The sequence below is a fragment of the Perognathus longimembris genome, chromosome 11, assembly GCF_023159225.1.
Source record: "Perognathus longimembris pacificus isolate PPM17 chromosome 11, ASM2315922v1, whole genome shotgun sequence".
Taxonomy (NCBI): Eukaryota; Metazoa; Chordata; class Mammalia; order Rodentia; family Heteromyidae; genus Perognathus; species Perognathus longimembris.
In genome coordinates, this window is record NC_063171.1 from 10,037,292 (window position 1) to 10,064,796 (window position 27,505).

The 27,505-nt window shown below is 38.3% G+C and overlaps 1 protein-coding gene across 1 annotated transcript; it reads right to left on the reverse strand.

The window, feature by feature from the left end:
- Positions 1-272: 272 nt before the first annotated feature.
- On the reverse strand, positions 273-27,138 carry Fh (fumarate hydratase). Its single transcript, XM_048356880.1, has 10 exons — positions 26,966-27,138; positions 22,500-22,634; positions 18,419-18,529; positions 15,759-15,935; positions 13,237-13,419; positions 10,365-10,530; positions 8,956-9,159; positions 7,034-7,161; positions 3,497-3,650; positions 273-451 (listed from the first exon to the last, which is right to left on the reverse strand). The coding sequence occupies exons 1-10, from the start codon at positions 27,089-27,091 to the stop codon at positions 309-311; spliced, it is 1,527 nt and encodes a 508-aa protein (XP_048212837.1). The 5' UTR covers positions 27,092-27,138; the 3' UTR covers positions 273-308.
- Between the last annotated feature and the right edge of the window lie 367 nt (positions 27,139-27,505).

Here is a 27,505-nt window from a genome sequence, read left to right on the forward strand (position 1 = left end):
CGTATTGGCTCAGATTTGTGATAAGGTCCTGATTGCTGTGTCTAGAATGACAGACATGGGACAACATCCAGTTTCTTCTACTGACATGGAGTCTTGTGGATTTCTCTGCCATAGCTGGCCTTGAGTAGTGATCATCCCTATCTCTGCCTCCCAACGTGTCCTGGAGTTTTGTACTTTGATCAAACTACTCTGCTAAAAGACTCTCAAGTCCAAAAGCAGTTTTCTTTCAAATATATCCATTTCTGTTTAAGAAATAAAAGGTGTCCGATTGCTTACTTTATACAAGTTTATTTTTATTATAAATTCACTCATTTTGGACCCAGCATGTCCTTAGGTTTCACCCACTCTTCAAACTGCTCTGCTGTGAGATAGCCCAGCTCAATCGCAGTTTCCTTTAAGGTTGATCCTTTTTTGTGTGCAGTCTTAGCAATCTTTGCTGCCTTGTCATATCCTGAAGAAATAAACAACAAAAAGGTTAATTGTGAAACCTGGTTTTATAAACAGGTAATCATCACTGCTTACTTCACACTGACATTATAGGCCTCTTACATATTTCATCTTTAAAATATATGTGATTATATTAACAGTGGTCATTTCTTACGTGGAATTAAACCCTCAATTTTCTTGAAGGATACAGATTTCTGCAACAGATCTGTTCCTAGAATGAAACTTCCCAATAACTTAGAAATTTTCAAAGAGAAAATAAAAAAGGAAAGTACAGCATCAAGACCTAAGAATCTGGGTATTTTTTCCAAGTATGTGTTTGACCAGTAATAATTACCTTTCCAAGGAAGCATTAAGAAATTAAACATTTGCTGGGAGCTGGTAACTCATGCCTGTAATTCTAGCTACATAAGAGGCTGAGATCTGAGGATTGTGGTTCAAAGCCAGTCTGGGCAGAAAACTCCATGAAACTCTTATATCCAATTACCACCAAAAACCCAGAACTGGAGCTGTGGTTCATGTGGTAGAGTGCTAGCCTTGAGCACATAAGCTCAGGAACAGTGCCCATACCCTGAATTCAAGCCCCATGACTGAAACAAAAAGAAAAAAAAGAAAAAGAAAAAAACAAAACTTGAAATACTCCAGGACTACAGAGCACACAGCACTGTCCCAATGGCAGCTGTGTAGATAGCTGTGGCAAAGTGGAAAGAGCAGCCAGGGCACTGGGGAGAGGAGCACCTGCAGCACTCCTCCCACAGCCCTCCTCCTCTGCACTCCACTGAAATAGACACCTTCCCTGGCCTTTCCTCACACATGAGGCTTGCTGATGCACCTCTATAATCCCAGAACTATGAGGCTGAGGCAGAAAGAGTTTGGGCTTGACCAGCCTGAACTAAAAAAGGAAAAAAAAAAAGGGGGGGGGAGGCTAAACACAAACACACACACACACACACACACACACACACACACACATCACAGGTAATACTGTTTAGAAAGGCTTGCTTTATATAAAAAGGTAGGGGCTGGACAGTTTTGTAAATACTTTGAGAAAAGACAGAAAGAAGGATGAAAAGAAGAGAAGGAAGGAAAGAGGAAGAGGAGAGAGGGAGGGAAGGAGAGGTGAGCAGCCCATAAAGAAATATGAACACAAAGCACTAAAAGGATCAGATACTACTACCAAAGTGAAGAAGCCTGCTGAGGCAATATGATAGTTAGAAAAGCAAGGTGTTACATATCTGTCCTTTGTGATTTAGCCATATGTACTAGCCATGGGCACGGTTGGTTCTATTGCTGAACTGAATTTGAGATGCCTGGCCTGTTGAAGAAGGCATTTGGTGAGCAGCGTGGCCTCAGGAAGAGCACTGACATGAATCACTTGGGCTCTACATCTTCTGCACTCTGATGTTAGTCTAAGCATTCATCTCCCCACTTTCAGCCCCCAAGGTCCACAAGTCACCTAACCATCAGCCTGCCACTTCATGGGGACACCAAAAACCTATGATGTGGAAAGCAAAGAGGCTCAAACTCTGCCAGCTGCTTGGTAGAATTTGCCCATCTTCCTCTCCCTGTACCCCAGGTACGTCTCACTTCACATTGTACTGATTCCACAAAAGACTAGTCACCCAGCTTCAAGAGTCTGTTCTAAGGCTTTTAGCAACACATTCCCATGAATAGCTCTCCCACAAGTCTTTGGGGTCCCCTCTGTAACTTTCCAGGTGGATGATGGGATATAGAATTTTAAATGAATCAAAATATCACTATCACCCTTACTACACTAAAGACTAGATACCATATAGGGCTCAGTACTATCTAAAATATCAAATGAGCTCCATACTGAACTGAAACTACAGCTGGTAAGAAGCCAAGAATATAAAATCTGTCCTGAAAATTTAAGGTTATACAATGTTTTGTGTGGTTTCCTGGGGCAAGGGAAGGGAATGGGGTATAAACTCAGAGTGTCCTGCTTGCTAGGCAGGCACCCCACCACTTGAGCCACATTCCTAGTTCCTTATGCTTTTAGTTATTTTTTGGAAAGGAGCTCACATTTTTGCCTCAGAGCTGGATGAAGACTCCAACCTTGCTACCTATACCTCCTACGTGTTGGGACATTTATGGGCATGAATCACCAGGTCCAATTTGTTTGTTGAGGTTAGGGTCTTGCTTTGCTTTGTGCTTGGACTGGCTTTAAGCCACAATCCCATCATCTCTATCACCCAAGTAGCTGAGATGATAGGCATAAACCATCAAGCTCAACCTTAGAATGTTTTATTGTCATGCCAAACAACTGCATCATAACCTGTTGTAAAACAGAAAATCAGACAAGCTACTAGTCTTTTTAACACATCACAGTATTACATACATCCTCACAACCAACTGTAATGAGTGCCTCGAAACCTACGAGAGCCCAAATAGCCTACTGAGTGGAGATTCCATTAGGCCACAAAGTCTGTGTGTTTGATTCTCCATAATAAAATAGTTATCAATCTGGAAAAGTCTTGCAATACAAAAGCCCAAGCTTTACACAAATATTTACATCTTCTTACAAGTAGTACACACATACATGTTTTCTCTGAAATGATAACATATCTGAAATGGATAAAACTACAAGAAGACAGAAGCTGATTTCACATTATTTTCAAGTCAGTGAGTGCCACCTAGTGTCACCACTGGCCCAGGGTGTTGGAACCAGCTCTCCTTCCTGCCTGTGCCATGCAGTCATCAGCTGAACCACCAACACTACTGACTACAACACTGCATGGAGAGCAGAGCACAGCAGATCAAGCTTTTCCAGGAACTGTGACACCTTGGATGGTATACATTCCGATACAATTTCCAACGTTTTAAGATATTTTACTGAAAAAAATCTCCAAAAGGAATTTTCTGTGAATACTGATCCAGTATGCTCTTCAAACTTTTTAAAATTTCATTTAGTTTTACATTCCAAATGACATTCTTTTTTTTTTTCATTTCAAAATGCTTAATGGAATAAAACTAATTTTCAGTATGGTGAAAATCTGCATATTTGTGATATTCTTACTCCTTGAAGCCGTACCTATGTGAGGATTGAGAGCAGTCACCAACATCAGTGATTCATTCATGAGCTTGTTGATCCTTTCTGTGTTGGCTTGGATTCCCACCACGCAGTTGTCTGTGAAGGACACGGCAGCATCGCCTAGCAGCCTGGCTGAGTGTAGCACATTTTTAATCTATCAGAGGGAGAGAAAGAGAGAGAAACATCAATAAATCTAAACGTTTTCTTGTTGCCTAATGACATATTACTTTCAAGATCAGTAGTAAATCTATTACTACTGTAACCTAGAAATTTATAAAACATGGATAGAGTATCTTCTATTCAGGAGGAAGAGCAACGACACAGAGGATCTAAGTTCAGTGTGCTTGAGACAATCAGCATAATCAATGGCTTCCCAGCTCTCAATGACTACCAAGATTTTTATGCTCAACAAACAAATACTCTGGCACATGAGTGCTTGATCTAGCTGCCCATTGTCAGTTGGAGGGAAGAGCAATGCTTTCTATTCACTCCACTTCAATAACATGTACTTTTGCTGCATGCCAGTGGCTCATACCTATAATACTATATACTCCAAAGGTTGTAAGCAGAAGCATTGAGGTTTGAGGCCAGGCAGGAAACTCCACAAGACGCTATCTCAAAAACAACCAGCAAAACACAGGGCTGGAGATACGTGGCTCAAGTTGTAGAATACTAGCTTAGCCAGCAAGCAAGCCAAGTTAGATCATGAGACCCTGAGTTCAAGCCCTAAAACTATCACCAACTCTCCAAAGGAAGGAAAGAAAAGAAGGAAAAGAAGAAAAACCTAGCCTGTAAATCTGTTGTTGTTAAACTCCCCAAAACAGGTGTGGAGGCTATATCTGTAATCCCAGCTGCTCAAGTGGCAGGACTGTGATTCAAGGTCAGAAATGGCCAAAAGTAAGATTCTCCATTTCTCCACAAAAAAAGCTGGGTGTACTGGTAGATTTCTGCAACCTCAGCTATGAGGAAGGTATACGTAGGCTTGGCTGGAGGCTTACCTCAAGTGGTAGAGCATCTGCCGTAAGATCAGGAGTTCAAAAAAAAAAAACATCATAAAATATATACTGGGGCTGGGAATATGGACTAGTGGTAGAGTACTTGCCTCCCATACATGAAGCCCTGGGTTCAATTCCCCAGCACCACATATATAGAAAAAGCTAGAAGTGGCGCTGTGGCTCAAGTAGTAGAGTGCTAACCTTGAGCAAAAAGAAGCCAGGACAGTACTCAAGCCCTGAGTTCAAGCCCCAGGACTGGCCAAAATAAATAAACACACACACACACACACACACACACACACACACACACACACACACACACACCAATATTCCAACATCATCATTTAAAATAACTTTGCACATAATAAAAAAATCAATTGGTATATGGTAGCAATTTTTTGGTAACATTTACCCTAGATACTAAAATATGTTGACATCCATCCCTTGATGTAAAACCTCTGGATTTAAGAACTACACTTCAACAAAATATTCAGATGGACTTTAAAGTTTAAGTTAAAACTAATGACTTTGTTGTAAGGCAAAAGTTGGTTATTTCCTATTAAAGCTAAATTTGTTTTTCCTTCCCAGCTCTCTTCCTGGCCCCTCTTAGGCTGCTGTACTTGACTGGTTCTGGCTCTCCCACACAACTTGTTAATATTATATGCCCACCAAACCTGCTCTTTTTCCTTCATCCTTACAAAAATGGCACAAGATAGGTAGGATCTTCTTTCATCCATAATCAGTAAGAAAACTCTAGCAAGAAAGAATTGTTAGGTATCTATAGATACAAGGCTTCTAGTGTTGAGTTGTTTAGAATATAACTTAGAAGCAAAAGTTTCTGAACTCTGCTTTGGCCTGTCTTTTTTACCTGTTTCTAGAACATACCTCTTAAAACTGTTCTATAGTGAATACCCATATAGTGTTTTACAGAGCAATAGCCAATAAATATTTGGTGAATTCACTCGATAGACTTCAGACATGTCACCTGCATAATTCTATTAAATTAAAATCAGACTTTATGCCACATACCAACAAGCAGTAAATCTCTCACATATTTTAGGTAGAACACTTTACACAAATGAAAAGATGTAATAACACAGCTTCATTATCTCAATTAAGGGAAAATAGATGAAAGATGACACTATCTTGCTCCATCTTTGCAAAGAAGAAAAGAACAGTGTGGTGGAACCAGTGTTTCCAAAGCAAATAGAAGAAAACAGCAGTGCAAGGAGAATGGGAGGGACAGTGAGAGAAGTAGAGAAGCAGAGAATAATGTCTCAATGCCATAAAGTCAACATCAGATGTCCTAAAAGAAGAATGTGGATGTCATAAACATGGACTGAAGAGGTTGGGGAAGACATACAATGCAAGCATGGGTACAGGGCTGAGGGTGAGGCTATTGCCAACATAGTGAAACAAAAGGGGAGCAGGGTCAATATTTTCATATGAACTTGGGGGGAAGCAGGAGACAGGGTTGCAGGGGAAGCTGGTCTGGTTTTGTTTCATTTTTTAATGTATGTTACAGATTTAACAAATATATTAAACATCAAAACACTACAAAGTAAGACTGGGCTCAAAATTTGACTTCCAGTCTCAGTTGATCAAAAGTTCTAGTTTCTGCATGAGCAGTGTAACCTACCCTGAAAACAGGGTAGGTTACAATTGTCAGGGTAGGTTACAATTGTAGGACTATGACCCTCTAATGGGTCCCACTAGAGCTGTCGCCCTGCTTGTAGAAGCTACGGTCAGTGACACAGAGGCCCAGAGGCAACTTGAGGATAAAGTCCAGTTAGTCTCAGCTTTAGCTGATACAGTCTGAATGACTGTGGGAGCTAGGCCCATAGCCCTTCAGGGGAAAAGTCCTGAGGGTGGTAGGGGAAATGATAAGTGTCGATGGACACCTCTACCATGACAGGTTTATCTGTGTTCAGAGAGTCCTATGGGGAACTACAACTTCTTGTGGTATCATAGGGTCTGGGGTCCACCTCAGCAGTCAGTCAATGGGAGGCATACTGTCAGAGTGGAAGAGTATTAGGGAACCAAAAATTAGTTCCTGGGAGGAAAAGGTATGCTTGGGACAATCTGAGCCACAACTGTCCTTAGGTCTCGAGGTCAAGGTCAGAGGACAGCCACATTTGGCAATTCGATTTCTCAGAGTTAGGACTATGTACTGATGAAGCTTGGTTTTCTTTTTGGTTTTGTGCTTAGTTTTAAACTGAGGAGATCTGAACCTATTTCTGGTTACTGGCATCCCCAGCATAAAGGGACAAAGGAAAAACTTATATCCTACTTCCACAACTGAATGGGAATTCTTCCAATTTGAAAAAAAGTCATCATGTCACTTAAGCTGTTTAAGTTATCTAACACTGCATATTCCTAATATTTAGGTTATTCCTCTAGCATTACTAAGTGACTAACTTATTGCTACATATCTTACCCAACTATTTGTAACTGGGATCTTCTAAAACCTTTAAAGGAGAGACAAAAGAAATGTCAATGAACCTTCAGTAAAAAACTATTAAAAATCACATTTGAAGCTTACCATCATGGGCTTGAAAACATTCAATTCAAAATGCCCATTGCTCCCTCCAACAGTGACAGCAACATGGTTCCCCATAACCTGGGCTGCAACCATGGTCATGGCTTCACACTGAGTTGGGTTCACCTTGCCTTCAAAGAAACAAGAGACAGCATCTCATCAAATACACCCATGAGATTATTTATTCCATCAAATAATCAAAGAAGAACATCTAATACCATTAAATAAATGAAGACATAAAATAAAGCCCGGCCAATTTAATGAAACAAATCCAAGGAAAGGGGATGAGTAGCCATGAATTGAATCATTCAATAGCTAATCATAAGCCTTAGACACATGTATTACACACAGTTCTTCACCTTCATGGTTTTCACTCATTTTATAAACATTTATGCAGCCAGAGTACAATCAGTAAGACCCTAAATAACAGAAGTGCCAGCTGCTATGGGAACACTTAAGAGAGACATTGCACCAATGCTTGAGAGGCTTCCTGGCAAGCTGGTACTCTCCCATTGACCACATGAGTATCTGTAACTCTACCACCCCAGCAACACTTTGGCAAGCTCATATTTGAACCAAACATGTGAGATTCCTCTGACAAGTTCAAGGTCACACTGGAAAAATGACTTCCTTTTTTCTTTTTTTCCAGTGATTCTCCATTCTTCTTTTGTGGGCAATAACTTTGGATTTGCAAGCAAATGAACCCATGTGCCAATTTTCAACAAGAAGTACTTAAAAGTAAGATCTACGTTTGTTCTATGAGTGTACAGTGAATTTTTTTTTCACCAGTCCTAAAGTGTGGACTAGGGCAAGCACTGTCCCTGGCTTCTATTTGCTCAAGGATAGCACTCTACCCCTTGAGCTACAGCACCACTTCTGGTTTTTTCTGTTTATGTGGTGCTAAGGAATCAAACCCAGGGCTTTGTGCATGCGAGGCAAGCATTCTACCACTAAGCCACATTCCCAACCCCTTGGTAAATTCTTTTTTGTCACTGTTAAACTATTTTGTCACTTTGAGTCAAGCATATAGGCCTATAAAATATCTTTGTGGTGTGGTTCCATCACCTGATATATTGATAGCTCCATGTTATTACCTGTTATCAATATAAGTTCACATTCTCTGTCTTCATCTTCAGTCACCATATAGTGTTAAATGGGTAGAGCCCTTCAGCTTGCTGCCTAGATATTCCTCCATGCTAAAGTTAGTCATTAAATATCACTGTTCACCATTCATCTGCCCACTCTCCGCCATTTGATTCAGTGATTATCCCATGACTTGCTGCAATCCAGACTTCAGTGTTGGTATCAACACTCTCAACAGCTCTACAACCTAATGGAAACAGTGAAGTAGGTGGAGTCTGCTATAACCTGCTTTTTTTCAATGCATGTTGATCACTTTAACAGCCTATTCTAGAATTCTCTTGGCAATGGACTGTGAAGAACAGAGCTATGAACACTTTGTAGTGTAGGAATCAAAATACATGTTAGGAATTCAGCTTCTTTACCCTCCCTTGTCAAGTGATATTTCTTTCTTTTTTTTTTTTTTTTTTTGCCAGTCCTGGGCCTTGGACTCAGGGCCTGAGCACCATCCCTGGCTTCTTCCCACTCAAGGCTAGCACTCTGCCACCTGAGCCACAGCGCCCCTTCTGGCCGTTTTCCATATATGTGGTACTGGGGAATCGAACCGAGAGCTTCATGTGTAGGAGGCAAGCACTCTTGCCACTAGGCCATATTCCCAGCCCCGTCAAGTGATATTTCTAAAGTCCTGATAGATAATGGTCAACACAGACATTATGAGCAAGTATGCTTCCCATGAGCACAATTGATTTTAGGACTAAATTAAGAAAAATACACTTGTGTTAAAGTTGACAATGTCTGGGGAGGAGTCCAGTTCCAGTTCCAAAGTTTCCTAGTTAGGTGATTACCTGGCATGATGCTGCTTCCTGGCTCATTTTCAGGTAGGATCAGTTCTCCCAGACCTGAGCGAGGACCAGAACCCAGAAAACGAATGTCATTCGCTATCTTCATCAGACTGCAGGCTGTAGTGTTCATGGCTCCACTGAGTTCCACCAGAGCATCATGAGCAGCCAGAGCTTCAAATTTATTTGGAGCAGTGACAAACGGCAAGCCTGAAGAAGAGAAAAAGATAATTACACATGTCTATTTTCAGTAACTTAAATAGCTCTAGTATAAGTTTCAGTAGAGGAGTTAAGTTAAACATCCCATTAGAAAAATTAAACAGCTAAACAGTTCCAGTATAGGGAATGTAAAAACAAAAGAGAGGGATGGGGATCCAGCTCACGGATAGTCCCCTTGCATAGCATGTGCAAGGTCCCACATGTGATTCTATCCTGGTACACTTGTTTTTTGTTGTTGTTATCATCGTTGTTCATTTGTTTTTAGTTTCTCTGTCCATTTCCCTCCTCTCTATTCTTTCCTCTAGCCAGGGACCACCAAATCCTGAGAAACTGGGACCTAACATGACCTAGAGGCTGTTTTTCTCCCATGTCCACAAAATTTTAAACCTTCATATTTTAAACCCTAAGAAATAATCCTTTTCTATTAAAAAGTGATTTAAAAAATCATCTAGTAAGCTATCATATGCTTTGCATAATTATCTCATTCTAAAGGAATGACAAGATTTAAAAAGCTATTAATACAAATACATATCACAGCATGACACTGGAAGAAAAAGCAAGCCATTCTACAACATATCATTCAATAACTTTCTCAGTAGTGTGTTTCTATTTACTTTGAAAATTATACTTCAAAACAGCTTTATATGAAAAGAATTGAATACTACCCCCACAGACAACAAAGTTAACACTGGTAAATGTCAGCTGCCTGATAGAATCAATCTTTAAGGCAGATGAATCTGAAGACTCCTTTCTCCAATTAACTAGAAAAAAATCTGAAATGGAGTCATATTTTAAATAGTAGAGTGTCAGCCTTGAGTGAAAATGTCAAGTAAGGGTGTGAAGCCCTGAGTTCAAGTTTCAGTACTACCTTCTTCCTGCCTCTCCCACTCCCCTGGGAAAAAAAGCAAAAGAAATGTGGATTGTTTATTTTCCTTTTAAAGACTAAATATCAGAGAGTATATGTGATGTATAGAACTGTTGTGATATGATCTTATATGTTTGAAGTATATGATTGTATGTGAAGGTAAAATTAAATATAAAATAAAAGTGGTAAGGCAAAAAACAAACAAAAAAAAAGAAAGTAAAAGGATCAACCTTAACATGGGCATATTTCTAAATTGCAGAATATGAGGCAGAAACATCTAGAAAATCTATAAAGGAATATCCTGATTGAGTAGGAATTACAGGTCACTAACCTGTGAGTGCAGCCACTTTTGCAGCAACCTTTTCTGCAAAGCCGATTCTAGTATTTAAACCAGTACCTACAGCGGTGCCCCCAGCTGCCAGCTCATAGATCCTTGGCATGGCAGCTTTGATTCTGGCCATTGCATACTGCACTTGTTGAACATACCCACTGAATTCCTGCAAAGAGAAGAAAACTGAAGGGAGAAGAAATCTAATGGCTTACAAGGTACGCTAATGACATTTAACAAAAAGTTTAAAAATACACATTTCCAACCAGGCCTCAGTGGCTCCTGCTCCTTACCTGTAATCCTAGCTACCCAGGAGACTGAATCTGAGGATTGGGGTTGCAAGCCAGTCCAGGCAGGAAAGTCTGTGCGACTTTTATCTCTAATTAACCACCAAAAAGCCAGAAGCTGAGTTGTAATAGAGCATTAGCCTTAAGCAAAAGAAAGCTCATTAGGCTAGCCCCTAAGTTTAGGCCACAGTCTCAACACACACACACACACACACACACACACACACACAGCACCCTTTCCACACACATTTCAGATACTAAATTAAAAGTTACTCAAGTCGAATATGTTGGTTTGTATGATGAGCAAATATAGGGAAGGATGAAGATTTATAAACCTAAAGGTGTGACAATAACTAGAAATATATGGTCTGTTTATAATTTACTCTTTAATCAGAAAGCAAAAAAGAACCCAACATATAAAATAAACATTATGAAAGAATGATTCTTTCTATTCAACTATTGTTTTTTTACAATCTACTAAATCAATTGACGTGATTTTCCTTTTGTATTTGATATATCCAGATAACTTTGAGAAAGAAAAATATGAAATATTCTCCACAGAAAACACAAATACAGAAGCTCTCTCCATATAATTTCACTTTCACACTACCGAGGAGACATGAAGAGACTCGAGGCACATGAAAAGCTAAGTGACTCACTTTACAATACAAGAAATCACAGTGGAACAGGTCTAGAGCTTTTCAATTCTGCTATAATGACACACTGCCTTCCAAACTATAACATGATCAATTAAGTACAACACACAATCTATCATGTTTTCAACTTAGCAAGGGACCTTTGTTAATAATTATGCAGGGGCAAAAGGCATAAACTGGCATAACCTAAAGGCAAAATTTAACTGGGTAACTTAAGATATGATTACACAACATTTTTCCCTGCTTGAAAATGCTGAAAAACTATATAAATACTTTTGATTAATATAAGTATTAATACAGTATTTTATGGTTCTCAAGAAAACATTTCAATAGTTGTCCTTTCAGAGAGAGTGAACCATTTGGTCATACCCACACACCAACTTGTTTTACAGAATATATTTTGACTGGCAAAATAAATTTGCAATAAAATCAAGCATAAATGCATCTGATAAAGTCAAACAAAAGAGTAGAACTTTCTTTGTTAATAGGTAGAATGATGATTTTACAGGCAAGCTAAGACCTAGCCCAAATGAATGCTACATAGTGTTTTCCAACAAGAACTAGAAACCAAAGGGAACAATAGTTGTAAATATACTCCTTCAAAATTATGAACAGTACTAAGAGCCAGTGATGCACAGAGAAATCAGGCAGTCTTAAGCAGTAAATTAATCCAGTGGGACTCATTTAATCTACCATTTGTATTTTAATCCACCATTAAATCTAGCATTTGTATTTTGAGTATTCCTCATTCCTCCTATAATTAAATGAAGGTAAATGATCAAGTTTTCTTCTTTATTTGCTATCATCTATACGAAATCACAACTGGAACTGGGCACAGTGTATCAGACTCTATCCTACCTAAGATTGAGAAGGGGGGCTGGGAATCCCCAGCACCCACATATATAGAAAATGGCCAGAAGTAGCGCTGTGGCGCAAGTGGCACCTAGCCTTGAGCAAAAAGAAGCCAGGGACAGTCCAAGCCCCAGGACTGGCAAAAAATAAAAAAAGATTGAGAAGGAGTGACATTTGAGGCCAGTATAGAAAGTTTGCAAGACTCTATTTCATCATCATCATCAACAACAACAAAAAAAAACAGGTATGGTGGCCGTACCTATCATACCAGATACTTAAGAAGTATAAATAGAAAAAACACAGTCCAGATCTTGATAGGCAAAAAATGACATCAAATTCAAAAAATAATTAAAGCAAAAATGACTAAGGGCATGGCATAAGTTGTATAGCAAGCACAAAGCCTTGTAATCAAACTCCGGTACCCGCCCCCCCAAAAAAATTGTGAACAGTTTCAGTTATCTTGGAGTGCAATATCTTTTCCACATGAGTAACATCAATTATTACTTCAGAGTAATAGCAATTATATGGAAAGTAATAGCTCTACACATGGTCAAAATAATTATACAGAATAAAATCTATCTTGTTTATTTACTTTAAAGGTAAACTTAAATAAGTAAGAGAGACAAATGAAGAAATGATTCTTGAAGATGATTATGATAGCTAATGCTAACAAGTTCTTCCTATGATCAAGCATGGTTTAAAGGACAGTACATGAATAAATTTATTAGGACATCACAGATATTTTATGAAAGAGTTGATACTTTCCTTATTTTACAGCTCAGGAAACTGGGACACACAAGCATCAAATCATTTCCCTAAAGTTACATAGCTTGTTTACAACAAAACAAAGACTTTAACCTGTGCAGCCTAGCACTGAGTCTGACCCACTGTCAGAATACACTGTTCCTAAATAGATGTTATTAATAAATAAAACACTACTGGCTGGTTAATAAAGAAACTATATCTGCTACTGAACTTATTGTTAAAAACTTGGCATTTTTCAAGCAGGATATTTTGTGAGTGAAATATGAATGATTTATATATACTGATAAATTGAACAAAATAGTTCAACTCCTATACCTGCCCTAGAGTAAGCGGAACGGCATCCTGAGTGTGAGTACGCCCAATTTTGATGATCTCCGCAAATTCTTTGGACTTTGCGCTAAGAGCGTCATGGAGCTTCTGCAGTCCTGGTAACAGCACTTCATGAACTTCTACTGCAGCAGCAATGTGCATTGCTGTAGGGAAAGTGTCATTGGAGCTCTGTGGGAAAACATCCAAAAGAAGGGTCAAGTTAAAACCAAAGGCAAAAGAAAACAAATAAGTGTCTGAAAAACTCACTGAATGACTATTCAAAACTCAGTGGGAGTAGTACTATGTTACATTACATGTAGCTTATTCATAGGTCATATAAGGGTGAATAAAAGGCAACCAGGTTTTCTATATGGAATACATTCAGATATTACATCTGATATCCTGGATATATTTCATATTATAACCAAGTATAATGAATGCAATACCCATTACATCTGCTTGCTAATAAATACAATAACATAGTACAGTTACTAAACAATCACATAAAAAGGTAGCAATAACATTTTACATTCAATCTTTCATAAGATAAAATTCATATACTTACTATATCTTAAGAACTCTGTGGGGAACACTATCACTTTAATATCTAGAAAGCCAGCTCTGAAAGGGATGATGTGACCTGCTTCAGTATTTAGGAACTGGTGACACTAAGCCCTGGCCCAGCATATACTCATGCTCTTGTACTTTTAAACTATGATGGTATTTTTTTTAAATACATTCATTCTTTACATATTTCAACCGTTAGTTACTAAAAAATCAGACCACTTACAAACATGAGAAGAACAGTATGCTGAACACACGCATACTCATTACCTAAACTCAACAATCAATGAGCATTCAATGCATCTAACCTTGTGGCATCTAGAGCTTTATCCTATTCCATCATCCTACTACATATACTGTGTTATTCTGGGGTACATTTTGTACCAAAAACGTGTAAAGAGTAAATTCACACTTAGAGGGAGGTACTAGATTTTAAAATATACAGTGAACTTTCCATTTATCTTTTTTTTTAATTTTCAACTCTCAGAAAGCTTTTATTCTGAGAATGAGAATAAAAAAAAAAATCGGGCTGGGGATATGGCCTAGTGGCAAGAGTGCTTGCCTTGTATACATGAGGCCCTGGGTTCGATTCCCCAGCACCACATATACAGAAAATGGCCAGAAGTGGCGCTGTGACTCAAGTGGCAGAGTGCTAGCCTTGAGCAAAAAAAAAAGAAGCCAGGGGCAGTGCTCAGGCCCTGAGTCCAAGCCCCAGGACTGGCAAAAGAAAAAAAAAAAAAAAACCTAACAGCACAGGAAGGAAATCCTGCCATAGAGAATAGCAAAACATACTTTTACTAGCAATAAGAATGAATCCCTTGTTAAACCTATCTGACAACACCTGCTTCTTCTACTGAGTAAAACTCCCTGTGTACTCCTTTGATATTCCTTCCTTGTCTTCTGAAATATCTTTCTCCTTAGCTGTCTTCGGCAGCCTTCTCTGGGGTACATTGGATACTGTGTGTATCACCTTGCATGTGCATGGCTGTTACAGTTCATTCCTATCTTTGTAGATCAGAGGCTTGCAAGTTGCTTTAAGGGTTAAACAACCCAGGCTTTAGTCAGTCATGCAATTTGTTCAGCAAAGAACACACACACACACACACACACACACACACACACACAGACACACACACAACAATCCTGCAAAATCAGTGTGCTTCTGATCAGTTTCATGAGTGAATGAACAAAAACCCTCTGTAATGAGAAGGTCTTTTCACTTTTGTGGTACTCTTCTCAAAAATGTAAAGCCTCAGCCTAATCAGGAGAAAAAGTCAGGCACACGGTATCTGAGAGATATTCTACAAAACACAAGACTACCACTTTCAAAGTGTCAAGGTCACTACTGTGGGCAAAGGTCCAGGTAAACAGTATTTTGCTATAGAGTTTCAAGGAACTGAAACAAAAGGCCAAGAAACCATGACACAGTAGAAATTCTGCACTTCTGTAACATCACTTTTTCCAAACACTGATACTTTAAAAAGAAAGTGACATTATAAATTTAACCAGCATGACAATTTACTGGCTTTACATGAAAATTCAGTGACTAAATTCATGTGTAGCCTGGATTGACTTCTGGAAGAATAAAGGGGCATCAGTGAAAAACTGAGAAAATTCTAAAAAGGTATGTTGCTCCTGTTTCACAATATTGTGCCCTTGTTAATTTCTTAGTTTTGACAAATTAACCACAGTTATGTAGGTATTAACATTAAGGAAGCTGATGAAGTCTAAATTACCTTTGCAATTTTTCACTACATGTCTAAAATTATTTCAAGGAAGCTTTTTCAATGAAACAATAAAAAAATACATATGCACTAAATTTATATATCCTAAAAGACATCTATCAAAGATCCTTTACAAAAATATATCAGCTATAAAACTCTCTTTGTTAAAAAGTGTGGGCTTGTTATATATGAACAATCTTAGGTAATGTGTAATGCAAGGAGGAAAGAACATATACCTACCTGGCTTTTATTAACATGATCATTGGGATGCACAGGTTTCTTGCTGCCAAGTTCGCCTCCTAACATTTCTATTGCTCTATTGCTAATGACTTCATTTACATTCATGTTTGTCTGGGTTCCTGATCCAGTCTGCCACACCACAAGAGGAAAATGATCATTTAATTTACCTTCAGCTACCTGCAGAAAAAAAAAATAGTAAAAATGAGTATTTTGAAACAAGATATACTCAATGTTCCCATTTAGCTACTTTGGTAACCATGCCTAAGTTAAGCTCATTCACAGAACTATACTTAAAAAGCTCCTTGTTTTCATACACTAACTGACCGGCTAGTGATTCTAGAGTTAAATGCCACAGTCCAACAAGTGTAGCTGCTGCTTCATGTTTCCCAACCAGGACACTTGAAACATGGTATGACCATCACTGGCTTTAATAAAAACGTAGGCAAAACCATTGTTCTTATTTTTCTGAACTGCTTTCTCTAAATAGAAGGCCACCTCTTAAGACTGGAAAATACCTTAAGTTCTGAGATACATTTATTGCTGGGTCTCAGCTGAAATATCCAACCGATGTTCCCATCATAGTCTGCATGAAAATGAACTGGGGACTTGAAAAGGTGAGTTCATGAAGAGCTCCTTCTCTGCACAGATGCCCAATGGGTAACAACTGCCAAATGTAGAATTAGGCACTGACTGCCTAGACTTGCCACTCATTTTGTTGTTTCTATACACTGGGTTCATGTACTATTTTGTGACTATAACTTTCCAAAAAAGTTCTTAATTTCATTTTTATAGTGATTTTTCGATTAAAAAGTCAGAATGCACTTGAGAATTCTATTACCTTGGTTCATTTTAAAATAGAGAGGTTTTTTTTTTAATTTTCCTAATTATATAAAAATAGGTGATCAATGTGGAAAAAATTTTAAGAACTGAAGGAAAATAATCATAACTATTAGCTTACAGTTACCTCCCTCCAATATCTATCCCATGCAATGGGTATGTGTTCATATACCTACTGTGTGCACATAACTATGTATATATATGCCCTCAGTATCCGTGGGATCCACCTTCATTGATTTAAGCAGCTAGAGAATAAGAATATTTGAAAAGAAAATCTATGTTCAAGCTAACCATTCATTGACTTTTGCCTTGTCATTATTCCCTAAACAATATAGAATAATTTTGGCATAGTGCTTCCATTGCTTTAAAAAGATGGTATAAGTAAACTGGAGATGATTTAATGGGAAGATGTATATAGGTTTTGTGCAAATATAACATCAATTTTATACAAATGACTTGAGCATCTGTGGATTTTGGTAACTAAGAAGAATTCCTGTATATATGTGTATATGAAAATATACGTTCTGTTCATTTTTTTTCCAAAAAAAATTAGGATCACAGAACATATAGTTTTGGAAACTTTCCTATTTTTACAGGTTATACTTCGCACTATGCTAACCATTAAAATACTAATCTTTAATGATTTACAGAACAATTAATCTAACTACAACATATTACAAGCAGCAGTTATGTCTAATTTTCTTTTATTGTTTTAATTAGTACCAGAATAGTTCTCAAAGAGTACAAGTAATTGATATATGCAAGAAAAACTGCTCAACATCTTTAGCCATCTGGAAAATAATGTAAAAATACACTGATAGTCAATCTCACCCCAGGCAAATGGATAACAAGATAAAAAAAAAATGCAGAAGTGAACATGTAAAATGGAGTGGTAGACCCTTACATATTGTTAATGGGAATATAAATCCATATAGCCACTATGGAGGTCAAAAAAGGCTAATAACAGACCTATGACCCTGCTATACTCTGAGTATACACACACAAAGGACTGTAAGTTAGCATGGTACAGAGATTTCTGCACACCCATGATTACTGCAGTACTATTTGCAATAGCCAAGTTATAAAATCAGTTTAGGTGTCCACCAGTAGATGAGTGAAGAAAATGTAGAACATATATACAATAGTCTTATTCAGACACGAAAATGATACTGATGTCATTTCTTGGGAAAACAGATGAAATTGGAGTTCATCACATTAAATAAGCCAGATTCAGAAAAACAAACATTTCATTGTTTTTTTCTCATATGCAAAATCTAACATGTTTTATTTTTTTGTTTTTAAGGCATGGAAATACAAGGAGGACTATTTGGGAAGAGAAAGAGAGAAGAGGGTGGGTAAATATGATCAAAGTAGTGAAAATGTCATGAGACTCATTATTTTGCACAATTAATATACACATTTTGAAGTATTTTCTTTGATTAGTTCATTACAACATTATTTTAAGTTGAAGTTATATCCTTGATATTCTATAATTATCAAATAATCAACTAGTTTTAAAAGGAATCATTTATTCATAAAATAAGAAATCCATTTTAAAGTTCAAATAGTGTCTTTGGGAAAACATTCTGAGAACAATATATTAACAAGGAAATTCAAGAAGATCAAACAGATGTAAAATAATTCAGAATTTTTGTTGTAATGTGAACATGTTAATATCCTCACCAAAACAATAATATTGCTATCATACCTTGAAATTCATTAAGCCAAGAATCACAGAGCCTCTATCCTCCTGACAACTTATTACTACTGTGTGGAAGACAAGGGGCTGAGGTCATTAAGTAAACGCGCTTATCATCTCCTACCTCATCTGCTGCCTTCATTATTGCATTAGCAACCTTTGGATCAAGACCATAATCCTGGTTTACTTCAGCTGCTGCTCGCTTCAAGATACCAAAAGCTTTAATGACTGGGATCTAAAATTAATCAGAAAATATCTTAAAGTTGCAATTTTTAACTAAGTATGAAAGCTTATTATTTTATGTAAATATAAAACCTAAAATAGTAACTTAATTAGCACTACAGCATTTGAATGTTTTAACTATGTAATAAGTCAAGAACTAAATAAAAATAAATATACTGAGTATATATACGTGTACATATATATGCTTATGTCTAAAACAGATACATGTATACATAATGATAAAATCAAGTAGATACAAAGGAACAGTACTATACTTTTATGTATATACACTGTAAAGTGCTTATTTTATACAGTATATATTAATAACAAACAGTAGCAATTATTTCCCAGCAAGATCCACTACATTTCTTCATTGAATCTAATGCTGCATTATTAACACTGTCCTTCTTGTAAAATAAAAACAAAAATTAGTCATGGCAGTTATGTGCACTTATAACCCCAGCACCTGAGTGTCTAAATAAAAGGATTGTAGGTTCCAAAGACTCTGTCTCAAAAATCAACAAAAAATAAATGACAAATTTAACTTCTAATTACTTATAACTAGTAGGTGAGAATGGATACCATTTTACCCTAAAGTATAAAAGCAATAATTCTAGTTAGTAAAGACTTGACAGTAAACTTCTACAAGTTCTTTTTGTTTTTGTCATTATCAGTGTGTGAATTCAGGGCCTTGCGTTTTCTTGGCTTGCTTGCAGGGCTGGTGCTCTGCCATATGAGTCACATATCCAGCACGGCTTTTTGCTTGCTACTTTGGAGACAGTGTCTTCTGCATAGCTAGAATTATAGGTACACACACTTTAAATAAGTTGATAACTAATATGGGATATAGGAACATATTTTCATTTGTAAGTATACGAATCTTTTCATTTTCCAATCCAAATTACTTCACCCAATTTTAAGGGATATATATAAATAACTTTTATAAGTTTTGATGAACTTTCAATGAAATAATTCAATTTTTGACAGATAAGTAAGTGCATGTCCAAATTAGTTAAAGAATATTATGACACAAATTCTAAACCAAGTTTGAATGAACAAAAGTCCAAGGGAAAACCCAGGTGCCAGTGGCTCATGCCTATAATCCTAGCTACTCAAGAGGCTAAAACCTGAGAATAGAGGTTCAAAGCCAGCTTGAGCAGAAAAATTCATGAGATTCTCTTTACCAAAAAGCCAGAAGTGTAGCATTGACTTAAGTGGTAGAACACTAATCTTCAGTAAAAAAGTTCAGGGAATGGAGCTTAGTGGTAGAGTGCTTGCCTAGCATGCATGAAGCCCTGAGTTCAATTCCTCAGTACCACATAAGCAGAAAAAGCCAGAAGAGGTGCTGTAGCTCAAGTGGTAGTGAGCTAAGCTTGAGCACAGAGAAGCTCAGGGATAGAGCCCAGGCAGGCCCTGAGTTCAAGTCCCAGGACCGGCAAAAAAAAAAAAAAAAAAGATCAGGGACAATGTCCATGTCCTGAATTCAAGCCCCATTTAAGCCAAGGGAAAACAGGAAGAAAAGAAGGAATTCATAAAATAGCCATAATTCTTGGAGGAAAATCAAAATGGGAAAAACAGAGAAAAGAATAAAAAAATGACATATTTATAAACCTCACCAGGAGGAGTACAAGTTGAAGGACAAAAAGAATAGGGGGGAAAGGACAATTTATTTTGAATTTTAAATAAATGAAAATTGTTTAACGTTTTACTTAAATGCAATGGAGGCAAATGGTTCACAAGATAGAAACTTAAGTTTGAAACTTGAAAACAAATAGGAATTAAAATTCCTACAGATACAAATATTATGATAAAGGGTTGGACCACCATTAAAGCCATAACCAATGTCAATCAACACTGAGCTGGGCATTGAGGTCATGTCTGTAATCCTAGCCTCTAAGAAGACTGAGATCTGGAGTTTCAAGGTTCAAAGCCAGCCTAGGCAGAGAAGTCCACCTTCAATTAAACAGCAAAAAAGGCAGGGCTAGAGGAATGGCTCAAGTATTAACGTGCCATATTTGAGCAAGCAAGCCAAATAAGACTTTTAAGCCCCCAAACCTTTCCCTGCAAAAAAACAAATACCCCACTACCTACCTGAATGGAATGACCAACCCTAATGATTATGGACCCATAAAAATGAAAAAGGGTGACACAATAGACTTTAATAAAGATCGCTAAAATAAGGGAGCTCAAAAGATCACTAGGGAGAGGAGGATTATGACATTCTTCATTTTTTTCCTGAGTGAAAGTATGTTCTTTAATTCATAGTATATATTCCATCTCATCACCTGTGGGTGATGTACTGGTTTTATTTTCCTTTGGACCTCAGGTACAAAGGGTTAAGATTAATCACAGTAGAGTTCAGAGTTCATGCAGCCTGTTACACATTAATTAAGCTCACGAAACAAATACAGATGCAGTCAAATGTAACTAAGTTGATACCCCAGGTGTCCTTCCACCTTCCATAGACATGTGATCAAAAGGCTGCCCTGTCTCTGCAAAAGCGGCAACCGAGAACCATGCACTCTCAGAACCACACACTTGCTGACAAGACAATCAAAACATGAGCCCCATTCCCTTGACTGACCTCCTAAATCCCAGGAGAGTATTTGGGATCAGTTCAGACATTCTGCTACCCAAACATCTAGTCAGACATGCCTACCTCATTCTCAAGTATGCTATACACAGCAATGACAAAGAGACAATCTTCTATGATTTACCAGTTTGTCATAAAATTCTGTAAAGCAGTCAAGATTCAGCCTTGGAGGCTTACAAATAAGCTAAAATCTGGAAGCTAAAATTATTTAGAATAAGAAAGTATATCGAGGGCTGGGGATATGGCCTAGTGGCGAGAGTGCCTGCCTCATATACATGAGGCCCTGGGTTCGATTCCCCAGCACCACATATACAGAAAATGGCCAGAAGTGGCGCTGTGGCTCAAGTGGCAGAGTGCTATCCTTGAGCAAAAAGAAGCCAGGGACAGTGCTCAGGCCCAGAGTCCAAGCCCCAGGACTGGCCAAAAAAAAAAAAAAGAAAGTATATCGAGAAGATGACTGGTAAATGATATCTCACCACACAAAGCCTGATTACATCTAGGCTTACTAGCCTTTCCTGCGTGCCTGCAGTGACTATTTTGCACAGTGACACTGAGCTCCTTCTGGAGCATCTCTTCACATCTCAACGTCTCTGAACGCAAGATGCATCTTACAATCAATCAATGACCCAGCTCGACTTCAGCCTTTTCTTCCTCAGTACATATTTTTGCATCTTGTAGCTAAGGTCACATTCAACACAATATGGTAGTAAGTTTTCGAATTAGGAAAACTTCACATGGCACAGAACTAACACTTAACTATTACTATATATCAGACATAGTGAAGAACAATGATGTATTTGTGTATACTTTTCTGGAAACCAAAATCATGGTAGCAAATATAATAAATACAAAATAACTTTAAATTTTACGTACGTTTTTTCAAAAAGGAAAAAAAGTCTGTGTGAAAAGGGGCTGGGAACATGGCCTAGTGGTAGAGTGCTTGCCTTGCATATATAAGCCCAGGGTTCAATTCCTCAGCACCACATGTATAGAAAAAGCCAGAAGTGGTGCTGTGGCTCAAGTGGTAGAGTGTTAGCCTTAAGCAAAAAGAAGCCAGGACAGTGCTCGGGTCCTGACTTCAAGCCCCAAGATTGGCAAAAAAAAAAAAAAAAAAAAAAAAGTGTTTCAAACTGTGAAATCATAGCAAAACTCTCTTAATTCTAAGGAAGAATAAGAAAATAATCACTGGGATCCTGCAAAAATATCTACAATATTCAAAGCCACAACTCATAAGTAAATAAACTAAAAATGTTACATTTTAATAAAAGAGAACAATTTATTACTCACAAGTCAGTTTCCTAATAATTTTGTATTTCAACTCTTCAAAGTTTTACTTATTAAGTGACTCAGTCACCCAAAAATAAGCTACTATTTAACAAAAGGCACTTACTGGCATGCGTTCTGTCACACCTCCAATCTTAAAGTTCATTGTAGATCGGACAGTCTGAGCACCATAATATTTATCATTTGGTACCTTCAGCTCACCAAAAGTATCATATTCAATTCGGAAGGAATTTTGGCTTGCCTAAAGACAGGGATAATACACTGTTAGAGTGGAAAAAGAAACCTGGTATCAAAAGCAATCACACCTTACTAGCTATGTAATACTTTGTAAGAGTACATGTATATGCAAAGGAAGATGGGCTAGGGCAGTTCTTAACCTTTTCTGAGAGATAGAATCTGTCTAGAATCTGAGGAAAGCTAGGGATTCCCTCTCTAAGTAAAATGAACAGAAACAAGCTAGGATTCTAGCAAACACGTGAGCTTATCCTAATAAAAAGTTAATAGTTGTTCAACAAATATTTTATAAAACCTTACAAAAGTAATGTAAAACACGAATTTGCAATTTATATATTAAGTATATGTTAAAGAGACTTCAGAGAAATATTCAGATCTTCAATACCTATATCTTGCATTAACTATGAAATAAATACAACTAGCAATGTAATTTTCTTTGAGTAAACAATCCACTGACAGGGAAAATTTAATGTGCTTTTCTCTTAAAACTAAAAAAAGTGGTTATAGATGCCTTTATGTTGTAAAGCCTCTTTGGTTATATAAAAAGAAAATAATCATTGTATTTAAGTATATTCTGAGGTCTAATCGATAAAGTGTGCTGAAGTCCTGTAGTCCAAACTCTGATACATACCTAAAAGTATGTAAAGGACTAGTCTAGGGCAAAAATAGCTAGTACTCTTCATGTATTGCTTTATTTGACCTCCACAAGCAGCCTTACTCTTTACCATTATGGTTCCAAATTTAAAGGAGACACCAATGGGCCAGGCAGTAGCTGCTCATGACTGTAATCCTAGCTACTCTAGAAAGAGGAAATGAGGATCAAAAACTTAGACCCCACTTCAAACAACAGCTGTCCATGGTTATGTTGCAGTCTAGGCCAATTTGGGCATAAAGAGAGTATTCTAATGTCTCAAAATAACTAAAGCAAAATGTTTACCACTTGTGACAAAAGAGGCAGAACACCTTTCTAACAAGTGTGAAGCTCTGAACTCAAATTCCAGTATGACTGCCCCCCAAAAAAGGGACACTGAAACCTGAAACAGCCTCAACTAACCTCAGCAAATCACCCAAGCAGCAAGACACAAGGCTAGACTGAAACTCTGGTTTGTCAAGACTGCAAAAGCTCTTTGGAATGACCGCTTCTGGAAGCCAAGAAACTTATATAGTAATTGCAGATGAGCCCATAGGTCCCTGAGTTGCATCTCTATCCTGAAAAATGAAAGGAGTTGAAGTGTACCAAGACTACTTTCCAACAGATACTTTCAACTATATGGAAATCACTATATACCAACCTGTCCTCACCCTGTAACAGCAACTGAGGTTTTGTATATCACACACACAAATATTTTGCATTTCAATCTTTGACTCAGACGTAACAAGTAGATATCCTCACAACAACAGGACAAGAATACTAGGTCCTTCTCTTTTTTATCCTATGGAGAAAAGACCAGGATGCTGGCTCTGATTACTATGATAATATTTGGAACCAAAGCAACTAAAAAGATACATTTTTCAGATTAAATCTTTTAAAGAGTTTTCAAATCCAATTCAATTCAGGACTTAATTAGTTTGGTGGAAGAGCACTTCTGTACTACACACTCAGTTTTGGGTTCAGTCCCCAGCACCCAAAAGGGGGAAGAGCAGGAAGAAAGGAAGGAAGGGGAGGAAGAAAGGGGAAAGAGAGGGGAGAAAAGAAAGAGAGGGAAGGAGAGATGGACAGAGACACAGAAATCCTAGGACTTTGACACTAATCACTAAGAAAGTGCCAAAGTCTGGTTTGAAATCAGCCCAGGAAGACAAGTCCAAGACACTGTTATTTCCAAATAACAAGTAAAAAGCCAGAACTGAAAGCATGGCTCAAGTAGTAGAGAGGCAGATATGAGCAAAAACACAGAGCAAAATCTTGAAACCCTGAGTTCAAGCCCCAGTACTAGCACAAAAAATAAAATAAAAGTTCAGAAGTCAATAGTGCCTGAAATTACCATCTTAGCAAGCACTTTAAAAATATATTTCCTATAGTCAGCTATGATGGCACACATCTGAAATTCTAACACACTGAAAGCTGAGGGTGGATTTTTGAGTTTGAGGCCATCTAGGGCTATACAGTAAGTTCAGAACCAACCTGGGTTGAATTATGAAACTCTTTAAAAACTAAAAACAAATACACACATTGTACATATAAATATAACTCCTATATAATGTCTACATATGGACATGACATTCCATGGAGTATGAGAACCTTTTACCTGTGCTCCAATTACTTAGAGTAAGAATCATATTAAAACAAGGAAGGAAAACCTGAGAGGAACAGCAGGATGTGAGTGATATTCCACTTCAGTCCTTCATTCTCACTAATAAAATTAGACACACAAGGTTATCTATATTCTATCAGAAAGTTACAGAACTACTAGAAATTCAAATTACAGTTGGAGGAGGTAGTCCTCTGTGAGTTTAGTAGTATGTTTGGTAAGCACACATTTATTTTGTTCTCTTGCTATTCTTGGTTTGCCTCTTTGTAGTGTGTATGTGTGTGTATACACATGTGCACATGTACTAAAAATCAAACCCAAGGAATTGTACATTACAGTCAAGTGCTTGACCATGAACTACATCCTCAGCCCTAGATAAACATGCAAATATAAAAACAGATGCACAATAAATCAGGTCAGGTAACTGCCAAGTTTCTTCAAATATTTATAATAACCTATGATAGAAAAAACCATCATATTATAATTCAGTATATACATAGACAGACATATACACACCATCAAAGACAAAAACTTCATGAAACTACAGGTTTGCCATACATTCATATTTTCTATTTTGTTATTCTATTCAGTTTTTTAAATGCTAGTTGCTATTCACTTCACTGATTTCAAAACTGCTAGAGTCCACCTCCAGTTTGTACACTTCAAAATTCTCTCCCCCACAGCTAAGATGGAGAGTGCTCACCTAAATTAGTGACAAAATTATCACTGATGATTTATATCTCTTAAATTAAGTTTTTAGTTGAAATCGTACTATATATTTTCACATCTATATGTATTCATACATATGTATATGTATGTGTATATATTACAGTGCCTTAAATAGACACAGATATGTTGCTGACACTGTAGCTCACACCTGTAATCCCAGCTATTCAGAACCTCAAAACTTTTAGGCAAGATCCAAACTCAACCAATAAACTGGACACATTGGCACTCAGTAGGTTTAAATGGGAGGTGGCAATCCAGGAAATCTTAAAGATTAAAAAAGAATAAGTCTGAGCATGTGGCCCAAGAAAGCCAGACAGATACACGCGCGCGCGCGCACACACACACACACACGCAGTTCCAAGAATACATCACATCCTCTTGCACTTTTCAGTTCTTCTACAATGAGCGATTGTCTCTCATAAAACGACTCTCCCCAGTATGCTTCAGTGAAGCAGTAAAGCATACTGAATGAACACTTGCTACACCGTATCCCTCCTGTGCAACTAGCTGAGTAGCTATATTATTACTTCAACTTTTACTTGGAGAACCCCAGACGCGAAGACCATGTGCCCAATGTCTCAATATTATTTCAATAAGAGGGCAGGATTTAAAGTCACATCTCAAACTGCAAACCACGTTACACTTGGATTGCCAGTGACGAACTATACTCTTCCTAAAGTACTATTAATTCCTGAAACTCTTCCTTCAATGCCATCCATACACATGGAATATCTTATACACCATGGATTGCCGCAAGCAATGCTCCAGAGACAGCAACAGGTATGAAGAAAGAGATCAGGTCGTAGGTTGACCCTGGACCTTCCATTCCTCAGCGGTCTTTCTGAACAGAAGTCCCGACTCAGCTAGTTAGGTCCTACCAAGTGTCAAGCACACTTCAGAACACTACTCAGTGCTTACGGATTTCAGGGTTTGCCCAAAGACCCGTATTCGTCCTAACAACCTGGAAAAAAGTAAAGCGAACGTTTCTAAGATGCCGTCATCCACTAACTCCAGGGTCTGGAAGCAGTGTGTGTAGGGACACCCAGATCTGACGACACAGTTCTGCGGCCGGTCCCCGGGAAAGCCAGCGCCCCAGGGTAGGGATGGGGCCTTCTCGAGGGCAGAGCGCGGCCAGGGCTATGCCCTCCGAACGCCCCAGCCCGGTCGGGTGGTGGGGCGCTCCAGCAGAGGTCAGCAGCACCGGCAGTTCCCCAGGCGGCCCGCGCGGGCGCAGAGCCCAGAGCCCGGCTCGGCGGGACGCCCTGGACACCTCTGCCGGCCCGCGGGCCTCAGTCCGAGCCGACCCAACAAGGATCAAGGTCACCGCGGGGAAGGCCGAAGACTCACGGCCTGAGCTCACCATTCGGGAGGCGTTCGGGGCCCACAGCGGGAGGATGGCCGTAGTACCCCAGCCGGGAGCTGAAGCTGAGGCTGGAGCCCGCGGGAGGCGATGCGACCTCACGAGAAGGCGGAGTGCCCGGTACATGTTGCTCCGCAGCGTGGGAAGAATTTGGGGGCGTCTTTGGCCACGCCCTTCGACCCACTGTCAGGAACTATCCCGCCCACGGATTTGCCCTATCAGCAGCCTCTAACGCAAACAGTAGGGCGGGACTAATAATAAATGGCCAATAGAGAGAAAGGGGACGGGTTAACTTCCGATGGCTTTGTAGTGCGGAAGTTTGAAACCCACGGCTTTATGGGAAACTACTGAGAAAGGGATTATGGGAAAGAAAACTGGGGTTGGTTTGAGCGGGATTGACAAATGTGACTGATGGCAGGGGGTAGTTTTAGCTAAGAAGCCACTGTTTGGCAAGGTTTTTTTTAGGGAGAACTGTTTTTTCCTTTATCATGCAATTAGCCTATCCTTAACGTGAATCTGTTTCTTCCAGATCACACCTTT

Coding starts and splice junctions, on each gene's coding strand:
- Fh (XM_048356880.1), bottom strand. CDS start 27,091: ATGTACCGGGCACTCCGCCTTCTCGTGAGGTCGCATCGCCTCCCGCGG. Junction 9,160..10,364: donor AAAAGTGGCTGCACTCACAG/GTTAGTGACCTG, acceptor TCTCTTCTTCAG/GCTTGCCGTTTGTCACTGCT. Junction 3,651..7,033: donor ATGTTTTCAAGCCCATGATG/GTAAGCTTCAAA, acceptor TCCCTCTGATAG/ATTAAAAATGTGCTACACTC.